The 12798-nt window shown below is 39.3% G+C and overlaps 1 protein-coding gene across 16 annotated transcripts in view; it reads left to right on the top strand.

Annotated features, from left to right (window-relative positions):
• The window catches only part of Spag9 (sperm associated antigen 9), a 130721-nt gene that overhangs the window by 96220 nt on the left and 21703 nt on the right, over nucleotides 1–12798 (top strand). For 15 of the 16 annotated variants that reach the window (XM_036197728.1, XM_036197733.1, XM_036197729.1 and 12 more), the window contains 9 exons: nucleotides 3125–3255; nucleotides 4732–4788; nucleotides 5703–5876; nucleotides 7936–8065; nucleotides 8490–8579; nucleotides 8983–9150; nucleotides 9566–9737; nucleotides 11190–11408; nucleotides 11638–11833. In XM_036197728.1, the coding sequence (XP_036053621.1) occupies nucleotides 3125–3255; nucleotides 4732–4788; nucleotides 5703–5876; nucleotides 7936–8065; nucleotides 8490–8579; nucleotides 8983–9150; nucleotides 9566–9737; nucleotides 11190–11408; nucleotides 11638–11833 (1337 nt within the window). The remainder of the gene's footprint in view (nucleotides 1–3124; nucleotides 3256–4731; nucleotides 4789–5702; nucleotides 5877–7935; nucleotides 8066–8489; nucleotides 8580–8982; nucleotides 9151–9565; nucleotides 9738–11189; nucleotides 11409–11637; nucleotides 11834–12798) is intronic. The other variant, XM_036197735.1, reaches the window with a different exon arrangement.

Genomic DNA, 12798 nt, shown 5'->3' on the forward strand with positions numbered 1-12798 from the left:
GTGAGGGATTGTCTTGCTAATTGATATGGGAGAGCCAAGACTATTATGGATGGAACCATCCCTAGGCAGATGATTCTGGGCTCTATAGGAAAGCTAGCCAAGCATACGCCAGAAAACAAGCCAGCAAGTAACATTCTTGCATGGTTTCTGCTTCAAGTTCTGTTTATTTTTCTCCTTTGATTTCCCTTGATGGACTCTGACCTGGAAGTAGAAACCCAATAAATCTTTTTCTTCCCCTAAGTTACTTTTGGTCACTGTTTTATCAATGTACAGGAAAGGAACTAGGAGACACACACACATACATAGTTGACATTTCCGTGAAGATCTTAGACTAGCATATCTAGTCTATATAAACGACAGCTAAATTTTTTTTTTATCTCCTTCCCAAAATATGCACTAAATTTCCTTTCTGAAACATTCTCACTTTGTAGCCCCTATTTGGCTTGAAACTCACTATGTAGATCAGGCTAGCTTCAAACTCATAGAGATCTGCCTGCTTTTTGCCTCCTACTTATGGGATTAAAAGTCTGCACCACCATACCCAACATCAGAATTCTTTAATAAAATATTAAAACAATATGTTTGTATTTGGAAATTAAATTACCTGTATATTTCTACAAAGTATGGTGTTGGTTTTGTTTCATACTACATTTGGGGACAGAGGGCTTGACTCAGTGGTGGAACACTTGGCTAGCATGCTTGAGGCCCTGGTTTAATCCCTAGTACCACAGAAACACTATATTCCGTCTTGGAGACTTGCTGTTTTTCTTTAAGTATACTTTGAGACTCTCTTGTGTTGCAGTAACTACTGTAGTTCATTCTTAGCATTCCATTATATGAATGCTCTACGGTTTTTCTGTTTCCTTGTTAATGAATATTTAGGGTATTTCAGCTTTTTATCACAACAATCCTGTTGTTAAAAGCATTATGGAGAGATGGCTTAGCAGTTAAGAGCATTGATTGACTGCTCTTCTAGAGGGCCTGTGTTCAATTCCTAGTACCCACATGGCAGCTCACACCTGTCTGTAACTCCAGTTCCAGAAGATCTGACACACAGACATACATGCAGGCCAAACACCAATGAACTTAAAATAAGAATAAATTACTTTTAAAAAGCATTATAATAAACCAGGTGTGGTACTTGCTTGTTGTATAGTTTTCTGTTTCTATAAAGAGACACCATGACTATGGCAACTCTTAATTGGGGTGGCTCACTTACAGTTTCAGAGGTTCAATCCATTATCACCACCACAGGGAGCATGGTAGAGTACAGCAGATGTGGTGCTGGAACTGAGTTTTGTATCTTGCCAGCAATAGGAAGTATCCTGAGCATAAGAAACCTCAAAGCCCACCCCCACAGTGACATACTTCCTCCAACCAACAAGGCACACTCCAACAAAGCCACACCTCCTAATAATGGCACTCTCTATGAGATTATGGGGGCCCAGTTTCATTCAAACTACTACACTTGTGACCCCAGCATGTAAAAAGACTGAGTGAGGTAAGAGGATGGCAAGTTTGAACTACGTGTAGGGATGTCAGTTGTACTAGCCTGAATTACATAGTAAGATATTGTCTAAAACGAAAAAACAGCCAGGTGTAATGGTGCACCCTTTAATCCCAACACTCAAGGCAGGAAGGGTTTTGTGACTTTGAGGTCAGTCTGTTCTACATAGGAAGTTCCAGGGCTATGTATGTAATGAGAACTTGTCTCAACACCAACACCTCCAATAAAAGAAAAGAAAAGAAGCAAACAAAAAACCAGAACGATATAGTACAGTACAAGTCTTTGGTATGGAGACTTCTGTCTCTTCTCCCCATCCCCACCCCCAGTATACTTAGTAGTAAGTACTATTACTGTGTTGCTGATTTCAGAGATAGGATTTCTCTGTGTAGCCTTGGCTGTCCTGGAACTCTGTCTGTAGACCAGGCTGGCCTCAAACTCAGAGATCTGCCTGCCTATAGGCAGAATTTATTTGAAGAGGTAGGCTAAGTTTTGAGGCAGGAAGACAAAGTGGAAAGACTGCTAAGAGCTTAGTTCACCTTATTCCAAGATTTCAGTCTTGGTCTAAAATGCACATGCTCCTCTCAACAAAACCAAACCCTATAATTAAACCTACCTGCTTCCCCAGAAGAAGGTTGAGAAACAGCAGCAGAAGGAAAGTTAACTTGGACATGCTCTTTGGAGCCTTACTGCTGAATGTCTTCCATGTTCATATTCTATTCCCTGTAGCAATAATTCTGACTTAATCTTGTATTTCCACTGGTGGAGTGTTGTTAGTTTGTTTTTACTGTTATAGTTGGGTTCCTTAGCAACTAGACAATAAGTTCACTATTTATGTTGGCTTCTGGATATGTCTATGGAACTAATTGTAACTTTTCTGAATGTCACAGACTATACATTTAAAATGTTACAATAATGTTTCCAAGTAAAATTTATGAGGGCATATTAAATCTCTTTATTTGATATTAGCTGAAAATTTATAATTTTTTTTAAACCAGAGCAGAGGATTGAACCCAGGGCCTTGCGCTCAGCTATCTACCACTGAGCTAAATCCCCAACCCCGAAAATTTATAATTTTAATTCTTTCACATGTTCAATATTAATGTTTATACTCAGAAATTAAATTGCCTACTCCTTTAAGTCCTATATAAAAATTTAAGTACCTGGTTTTATTTTATAAGGACATTTTAAAATCACTAAAAAAACATTTCTTTTTTGTTTTGTTTTTTTGTTTGTTTGTTTTTTGAGACAGGGTTTCCCTGTGTAGTTTTGCACCTTTCCTGGAACTCACTTGGTAGTCCAGGCTGGCCTCGAACTCACAGAGATCTGCCTGCCTCTGCCTCCCGAGTGCTGGGATTAAAGGCGTGCGCCGCCGCCGCCGCCGCCGCCGCCGCCGCCGCCGCCACCTGGCCTTGTATTTTTTATTAAGAAATTTTCTATTTATTTTATATTCCAACCGCAGATCCCCTCCTCCCTCCTCCAAGCCCCCAGCCTTCCCAAAACATTTTTTTATTAAACTTTAAAGAAATGTTTAAAAAGTTAAGATTTGGTTTCAGTGTGAGGTTAACAGCAAAGCCTATGTGAACTTCAGTGTGACTCGCCCTCCTCTTAACATTCTAGAGCGACATTCCCACAGCCCAGAGGAAGCGGTTCACTAGAGTGGAAATGGCCCGAGTTCTCATGGAGAGAAACCAATACAAAGAGAGGCTGATGGAGCTTCAAGAAGCTGTTCGATGGACCGAGATGATCCGGTCGGTGTTGATGAGTACCCTGATGTCCCTGTCGTTTCTCTAGATGCATCCTCCCTCATTGCCAGCTAAAGTGCTGCCTGAGAGTTCATGCCATTGTGTTTGTTCACTAGGAGACAGTACAGGACCATGGAGGATGCTACTGTAACCTAACCTGTAAAAGATAATCCTTACCATAACCTGTAAAAGATAACTGTTGTTACTTAGGAATAATGGTCATTTTTAAAAAATACAGAAATTGATATTATTCTTACCCTTTCAATTTCACATGCAGTATAGGAAAAATTGTCTTTATTTAGTATCTCCCTTAAATTATACCTGACTCTCCCCTCCTTCATGTAGAATGTACCTTCTATTTTAGTCAATTAGATCTTTGTTTTCATCATTAACATGTTTTAATGGTTCCTGTTAATGGAGTTAAGTGCCAGTATGTGCATACATTGCAATACAGTCATCAAATTCACTCTCCCCACCTACTCTCCTCTAGTAATTACTATTTTGCATTCAAGCTGACTTCTTTTTAAACTCCCACCTGTGAGAGGACACTTAAGTTTTCCTTTACTGACCCTTAAAGATCACCTAGTGCTGCCCTCCAGTGGTCCCAGTCTCAGAAACAGTGTTCCTTTAATTCAGAAGCAGCTCTTGAAGTTTGCCGACTGACTTCCTGTTAATTTACTCATAGTCCTGAGTTTGGATTATCACATCAAACTTCTACATTACTTTACAAATCTAACCTCCAGTCTTTACTTCCTTATAATTATATCATTTTTAGCACTGCCTACTTATTAAGTGGCCTATTCAGAGCAATATAGTTACAAACTGTTTTGTGAGTTAAAAGTGCAGATTTAAAAAAAAAAAAAAAAAAACAAACTTCAGGTTAGGACAGGAATTTATAAGGCAGTATGTTAAAGAGGGAGCAGCTAGCTATCTTTTCAATATTTTTTTTCTTGCTTTGCTAATATTTGTTTTTTTTGAGGGGAAGGTCTTGCTCCAGACTGGCACCAAACTTGTGACCCTTCTACCTCAGCTCCATGAGTGCTGGGATTAGAGTAATGTACCATTATACATACCAGCTTAAATACTTTAATATTGTTAGTCATAGTAGGCTGCTCCTGTAGTCTAGCCACTTGAGAGAGCACTGCTTATGGCCAAAAGTTCAGAGCTAGTCTGGACAACAAAGTGAGACCTTGTTTCTTAACAATAACAAGAGTGGAAAATTTTAAATACCAACATTGATGCTTGTTGGCTCAATTTGTCTAACCCAGGAATAATCTGGCAAGAGTTGGAGCTCTTTAAGGAGGTCTAGCAATCTATCTAAGCAGGGTTAGATTTAGCAGGCTGTTTCATGAAAGATCAAAGCAACTGTTTGCTAAATTCAATTGTTGACTTTGTGTAGTCCATGAATTTCCTGAGTCTTTTGCTCTTTGGAGAAAAAGTAGAACACCTATCTAATAATTTTTTTTTTTTTTTCAAATTTAGGGCATCACGAGAAAATCCAGCCATGCAAGAAAAAAAAAGGTCCAGCATCTGGCAGTTGTAAGTATTCTGAGGACCGTAAGCATAGGTGGTGCTTCACGACAAGAACATTACACTGACTTTTCCCAGTTGGGAGGAAATAGCTAAACTGAAGTTCTTCTCTTTAATATACAGCATGCCAACTGGGTAAGGCTGTGCTTGAGGATCCAAAGTAGGCTATCGTAAGCTGCATTGTGTTGGTTATGCATTTAATGGAATCTTCTGCCGGTTTACATGAAATAGTGGGGAATTGTTTGTAAAATGGACAGTTACATGAATCCACATCAAAGGAAAGATGAGCAATTTAGTATTTGTACTGCTTGGTTTGTCTGTGTGTGTTAAACTATGATGTTGGTACCAGAAGTACTGTGTGTTTACTGGAGTTAAAACTTACCCTTTTAGTACTAGTCTGCTTACTGGAAGCATAAATATTTTAAAACTGTGGACATGAAAATACTTGCTTAAATTGAGCTTAGAAAATTCATGATATGTGTTATCTTGGTGATGTGACTGTCTTTAGTGCTGCACACTAAGCTTCTGCTGTCATCACACAGTCGTTACCTTGCTGCTTAACAACCACTGTGACGTTGTCCCCAGTAGGAGCTAGCCAAGGAACCTTTGTATTGTGTTTATTCAGTAGAAGCTTTCTAGATGCAGGAGCATCTCTTTCATTGTGGAACTTGCTGATTAAAAAACAGGCATCTGGCATTCCAAGCACTAGTTTCTTTCTCCTGAATGACCAAGTTTGGCTGTGACTGACCTCTCAGGCTGTAGTATAACTATAAAAACTGGTTTTGCTAATGTCTAACTCACTGCCTTGCAAAGTCTTCGAAATTTTCCTAAGCATAAAAATTTATGGAAAATCCGGTATTGGTTTTCACAGTGCATATAATAGATATACTTGTGGATTTTGTTTGATTGTTTTATTTTGTTAGTTTCAGCCGACTTTTTAGCTCTTCAAGTAATGCAACAAAGAAGCCTGAACCCCCTGTGAATCTGAAGTACAATGCACCCACTTCTCACGTGACTCCCTCCGTAAAGAAAAGAAGCAGCACCTTAGCTCAACTCCCTGGTGATAAGTCCAAGGCGTTCGATTTCCTTAGTGAGGAGTAAGTATTCCAGGCAACAGTCATGCCTAGAGTAAGTTCATCATTGGAATCTCTCATCCTTTCCTGAGTCCTTCACAGAAATTCAGATAACTCTAAAGAAACTATTTCTAGCCAGACATAATAGCTTAGCCTGTTAATCCCAGTACACAGGAGGATCATCACTATTTCATGGCCAGCCTGAACAAAGGGTGGGTTGTGGAGAGAAGAAGAAAAAGGAAGGATGGGTTTCTATAGCGTGGCTGGATGCCTTTAAAGTAAATTACCTGTAGGGATATGTAATGTAATTCTAAACCTGTGGAAACTGAGGCAGGAGGAAGGATTGCAATTTTGAGGACATCCTAGGCCCCCAAATAAATGAATGAATGAATGACTTTTAGCCAGTACTTAGGAAAGTTGCGCTTCATCCTGCTAGTGCAGGCTCAGCAGGTAAGGGTGCTTGCCACCAACCTTGATAAACTGAGATTGAGTCCTGGGACCCATATGTTAGAAGGAAAGAACTGCCTTCCATAAGTTGTTCCCTGGCCCCCCCAGGCACACCATAGCACACATTCAAATGCGCGTGCACACACACACACATGCACGATAAATAAAATGTAATACTAATTTTTTAAAAAAGAAAATTGCACTTCATAGTTTTCATAAGGAAAAGGAATTTTTGTTGACTCAATAGCATTGATAAATATCAATAGAAATACTGAATACTGGGCCTGGAGAGATGGCTTAGTGGTTAAGAGCACTAACTGCTCTTCTATAGGACCCAGGTTCAGTTTCCAGCACCCACATGGCAGCTCACACAACTGTCTATAACTCCAAGATCTGACACCCTCACATAGACATAAATGCAGGCAAAACACCAATGCACATAAAATGAAAATAAATTATTTTTCAAAAACTTAAAAAAATCTGAATACTGAATACTTAATTTAAGGCTTTAATCCTGAGTTTTTAATATCTCCCTTGGTTGTCAAAAGGACTTCTGACTCTGCATGTGGACAAATTAATTTCTTAGCGCCCTTTCTTTTTCTCTCGGAAAAATTATTATAACCTATTTTTTGTTTGTTTGTTTTGTTTTTCGAGACAGGGTTTCTCTGTGTAGCTTTGGAGCCTATCCTGGAATTCACTCTGTAGCCCAGGCTGGCCTCGAACTCACAGAGATCCACCTGCCTCTGCCTTCCAACTGCTGGGATAAAAGGCATGCACCACCACTGCCCAGCTGTATTATAACCTATTTCAAAGGTGTTAGGTTAATAACGTATTGTACTCTATGTATAGTGTCTGACATACCAGTAGATTTTGTAAACTGTGGTTTATGCAGAAAGTTACCTCACAAAAATATAAATGGCCAAAAGTAAGAGAAATTATTTTAGAATCATTTTTATATTTTATTCCATGTCTCTGAAGCTTACTAAGTCAGTTTGCCTTTTTGTCTTCTAACATAAGTGAACAGGAGCTAAAGAGCTGGCTCAGAGGTTAAGAATACTGCTGCTCTTCCAGAGGACCTGGATCTGGTTCCCAGCACCCATGTGGTGGCTTGCAGTGATCTGAAACTCCAGTCCTAGGGAATCCAATGCTCTCTTCTGGCATCTGAGGATGTCAGGCATTCACATGGTGCACAGACATCCATGTAGGCAAAACACAAAACTAAAATAATTAAATTTCTTAAAAATGAAATAGTGAATAGAATCTAAAAGTTTAACTTAATCACCCCCCTGAGCATACTATGGCACAATATCTGGCATTAGAAAACTCTTAGTATTGGTTAAATAAGAATAGGAAGATTCCAAATTACTTTAGAACATTTTCCTTTTATATATAGCATCTGAAACCTCCTATGTTTGATAACTCAGTTTAACACAACATGCTGCTTACTACCTGCAGGAGGCTGGTTTCACAAATAGGGAAATGTCAGCTTTGGTATAATCCTTATGTTGGAATGGTGCGTGTGGATCATGTATCCCAGGGTGGCCTTGAATTCTCTATGAAATTGAGGGTGACTTGGACCTGAAATTGGAGTTTTTGTTGCATTCACTTAATTAGAACTGCAAATGTCCTCTTTCAGAACTGAGGCTAGTTTAGCTTCCCGCAGAGAGCAAAAGAGAGAGCAGTATCGGCAGGTGAAGGCTCACGTTCAGAAGGAAGATGGTCGAGTGCAAGCTTTCGGCTGGAGTCTGCCTCAGAAGTACAAACAGGTAACTTGGGAGTGTGATAAGAGCAGCTAGCAGGGAATGTAGGTTGAGGGAAGTGTGCATGGAAATGTGAGCTGAAAATAATATCATAAATTGCCCATTTCAGCACATTTATAGAAATATGGAGAATAGGGGTTTCAGGCTCTTTTCTAGAGCCCTACAAGGCAAATAAAACATTCTAGGTCTATACTCCTAAAAACTAAGCTTTTTTGTATATAAACATGTACTCGTGTGTACATGTGTGATTGTGAACTTTTGCCTCCTATCGAGCTTGTCTACTAATTGTAACTGCTACTTGAGTTTTTGCTTATTTTTCAAGTAAGTGACAGAATCAAGCTGAACTTAATTTCAGGAATTGCCTATGTCTCAGTGGTTCTGTAAGTTCAGTGTTAATGGGACTTACTAGTATGTGTTCCCCCTGTATTAGGTGGCCAATGGTCAAGGGGAAAATAAGATGAAAAATCTTCCCGTGCCTGTCTATCTCAGACCACTAGACGAAAAAGATGCATCTATGAAGGTAAGCTAATTGTGACACTGAAGGAAAAAGACTTTAAGAGTAAACCCTCATCCCACCCCACCCCCCAAAAAACAACTATTTAAACAGTGCTTTTGTAGTAAAATGATTTCTCATTTTTTGTATTTTGTGACAGAATCTGTATAATCTAGGATGGTCTTGAACTCTTTCTTCCATGTTTTGGGCTCAGCCCCTTTATCTCTGCCTCATTCTCCTAAGTGCTATTATTTTAGGCATTTGTGCTACCACACCCAATATATAGCACTAGAAGTATATTAAAGCACCCATGGTTCTACCTTATTTCTAGTTATTTTAAGAAAAGGTGAAAAATTTCTTACTATTTGTAGAGAAAAAAAAATAACTTAATCCTTTCTCTCTCCCTCCCTCCCTCCCTCCCTCTGAGAAGCTGTGGTGTGCTGTAGGGGTCAATTTATCTGGTGGCAAGACGAGAGACGGTGGTTCTGTTGTTGGAGCCAGTGTCTTTTACAAGGATGTTGCTGGTCTGGACACTGACGGCAGTAAACAGCGAAGTGCATCTCAGAGTAGTTTGGATAAGCTGGATCAAGAACTCAAGGCAAGTGTGCACTAACATTTGACCTCCGGGTTATGAGTGTAGGAGTTCAGCTCTTAAATGCAAAACTTATTGGAGGCAACCTGTAGTGGGGATTACTGTGAACTTGCTATTTTCCCCATGTCCCTTTAATAAATGCATTTTATTGAGGTATTATTTACATATATTCAAGTGACTACAGTTCCATTTTGCCAAACATATATGACCACTACCACAAAGAAGATACTGACTTTTTTTAAACTATGAATCTGCTTAGCTACTAAGTTTTAGTCTAGTAATACTGATAAACAATTATAGTTTGACCCTTCCAAATAATCTGGAAATAATTTGAAATAATACTGCATTTTAGTATAAGAGCACAGTCTTAGGGATATTTTCACATTCATATAATTTTAAACATTTTCCTCTGCCTACTCAGGAACAGCAGAAAGAATTAAAAAATCAAGAAGAATTGTCCAGTCAAGTATGGATCTGTACCAGCACCCATTCAGCTACAAAGGTTATCATCATTGATGCTGTTCAGCCTGGCAACATCCTAGATAGTTTCACTGTTTGCAATTCTCATGTTCTGTGCATTGCAAGTGTCCCAGGTAAAGCAAGTTTCTTGCTCCTCCCTCTCTGTACTCTATGCTTCCTTCCAGGTGGAAATGCATGTGGCTTGTTGTTTACAGGTTTTATGTTCTAGTAAGAGAAGATTTAAAGTAAACTGGAAGTCATTGAATAACAATATGTTATTTAACTATTGAAGAATAGTGTGAAGAATATTTTAAAAATGGCAGTATGAGAAGATAGCTGTTGTTAGAGGATGATGAGCTCCCTAGATTAATTAGTACAGGAGTGAAGCCAGAATATTAAGTTGAATATGATGCATGATTTACATTAATTTTTTGGCTCCATTTGTTAACTGATTGTATTGTATATTGGCTATGTGACCACTAATTCATTTTCTTTTTTACTTACTGTATAAATAGTTACTAATTCCTGAAAATGTGGTACCCATTACAGTCTTTAAAATTTTTTGTATTGTGTATGTGTGTGGTGTATAGAGAGACTGCATATGCTATGGTACATGAATGGAGGTCAGAGGACTTTATGGAGTTGATTCTCTTCTTCCACCTAAAAACAGTTCCCAGGATCAGACTTGGAGCATCAGGCTCATGCAGCAGATGCTTTGCCAACTGAGCATCGTGCTATCATCTTTTCTGTTTTGTATTATGTATGACTTAGCCAGGTGTGGTGGTGTACACCTGTAATCCCAGCTTTGGGAGGTGGGGGCAGGAAGATCAGGACTCTAAGGTCAGCCTTGACTACATAGAGTTCAAGGCCAGCGTGGACCAAGTGAGACCTTGTTTCCAAAAACTACACCCCTTTATTTTGTTGTCTAACTTTAATAGTGCATGTTATAAATAATTTTCATTTTTATTTTTATTTATTTATTTATTTGTTTATTTTTTGAGACAGGGTTTCTTTGTGTAGCTTTGCGCCTTTCCTGGATCTAGCTCTGTAGACCAGGCTGGCCTCAAACTCACAGAGATCCACCTGCCTCTGCTTCCCAAGTGCTAGGATTACAGGCTTGCACCACCACCTCCCGGCTAATTTTTTATTTATTATTGTGTGTAGGAATGTACCCATGCCATGGTGCATGTATAGAAACCAGAAGAAAACTTTAGGGAGTTGTTTTTATGTACCCATTGGTGAGTCATAGGGACCAAACTCAGGTCATCAGGTTTGTGCAACAGATGTTCTTTACCTTCGGACCATATTGCCTGCCTTATCTCATAGAAAACAAAACAAAAAAGAAGGTATTATCACTAACATGTTTTTCATTAGAATAAGAACTAATAGAAATGTTGTTTTACCTCTTAATTACTTTTTCATTTTATCAAGATTACTTTAAATAAGTTAACACTGCCCTCTTGGTGATACATTCCAGTAGCCGTATGTTTCACCTGTGTACTCTCATTTCAGACCTAGAGTTGCTTTAATAGAAAATAACTGCTGCTTAGTTTATTGGGTATTCAGAGAAAGTTGCTTTTTTTTAGGAGCTCGGGAAACAGACTACCCTGCAGGAGAAGAACTTTCTGAATCTGGTCAGGTAGACAAAGCATCTTTGTGTGGAAGCATGACAAGCAACAGCTCTGCAGAGATGGACAGCTTGCTGGGAGGCATCACAGTAGTTGGGTGCTCCACAGAAGGAGTGACAGGAACTGCCACTTCCCCCAGTACCAACGGTGCTTCTCCAGTGATAGAAAAGCCACCAGGTACACCTGTGGAGAGTCTGAGCCAATCCTGAGAGTGCCACATTATAGACTTGTTGACCTTAAAAGAGCCGGAAAGAAGATGCTGTAGTGACTGTGTGAGAGAAGTAGTTCTCCATGTCACTGCAGTGCCAGGGAGGGTTCAGTGGAGTGGGTTCCAGACAGGGGTTTGTGTGGTAGAAGTATTGGAGTAGAAAAACTCATTCAGCATAGAGTGTTTATGTTTTTATAGAAATGGAAGCCGAAAATAGTGAGGTTGATGAAAATGTTCCTACAGCAGAAGAAGCAACTGAAGCCACGGAGGGCAATGCGGGGTCTACTGAAGATGCTGTGGACATCTCCCAACCTGGTGTGTACACAGAGCATGTGTTTACAGATCCACTGGGAGTTCAGATCCCAGAAGACCTCTCCCCGGTGTTTCAGTCAAGGTATGCATCCTAAATCAGTAATTTGGGAGATTTGCACAAATACAAAGAATCAAAATAGTGTCAAATAGTCAGAATGCCCACTAATTGTTATTCTTACAGGGAACTGAAAGATGTTTTATTTTCTCTGGAGATTTTTCCATCCATTTCTTTTTCTTTTTTCTTTCTTTCTTTCTTTCTTTCTTTTTTCTTTTTTTTGTTTGTTTGTTTGTTTTGTTTGTTTTGGTTTGGTTTTTTGAGATAGGGTTTCTCTGTGTAGCCCTCACTGTTTTGGAACTCGCTCTGTGGACCAGGCTGGCCTCGAACTCACAGAGTTCCACCTGCCTCTGCCTCCTGAGCGCTGGGATTAAAGGTTTACACCACTATCTCCCAACTCAATCCATTTCTTCACTATATTTTCTAACATTTAACAAAAGAAACAAGCCAGGCGGTGGTGGCACACGCCATTAATCCCAGCACCCAGGAGGCAGAGCCAGGAGGATCTCTGTGAATTTGAGGCCAGCCTGGTCTACAGAGTGAGATCCAGGACAGGCACCAAAACTACACAGAGAAACTCTGTCTCAAAAAAACAAAACAGAAAGAAAGAAAACATACCCTTGTCGATATAGTCCAAGTGTTGTTGTTGTCTTCATTGTGGTGTTCTGACTTGCATCCTATCAATGACTCCAGGTTTTTTCCATACTTACTCTCACTTCAGTTATCATCCAAATTAGGCATTGTTTAAACTTGTCATTGGTTTTTCCCCAAATAAAGATTTGAGATGGCCCTTTTGAATTTTGTTCTGATCCAGGTTTTGTTGTTGAGGCTTCTACAATTATTTTTCTTAGTATATAGAGCAACCAAGAGTTCATTAGCATTTAGAATTAATTTCTAAATAAGTCATTTTGAATTTTGGTAGCCCAGTTTTACATTGTCTACTTACTATGCCCTGACAACACAAAAGAAGGGGTTTATGATGGAATATAAGT

Source organism: Onychomys torridus, chromosome 8 (genome assembly GCF_903995425.1).
Source record: "Onychomys torridus chromosome 8, mOncTor1.1, whole genome shotgun sequence".
NCBI classification, from domain to species: Eukaryota; Metazoa; Chordata; class Mammalia; order Rodentia; family Cricetidae; genus Onychomys; species Onychomys torridus.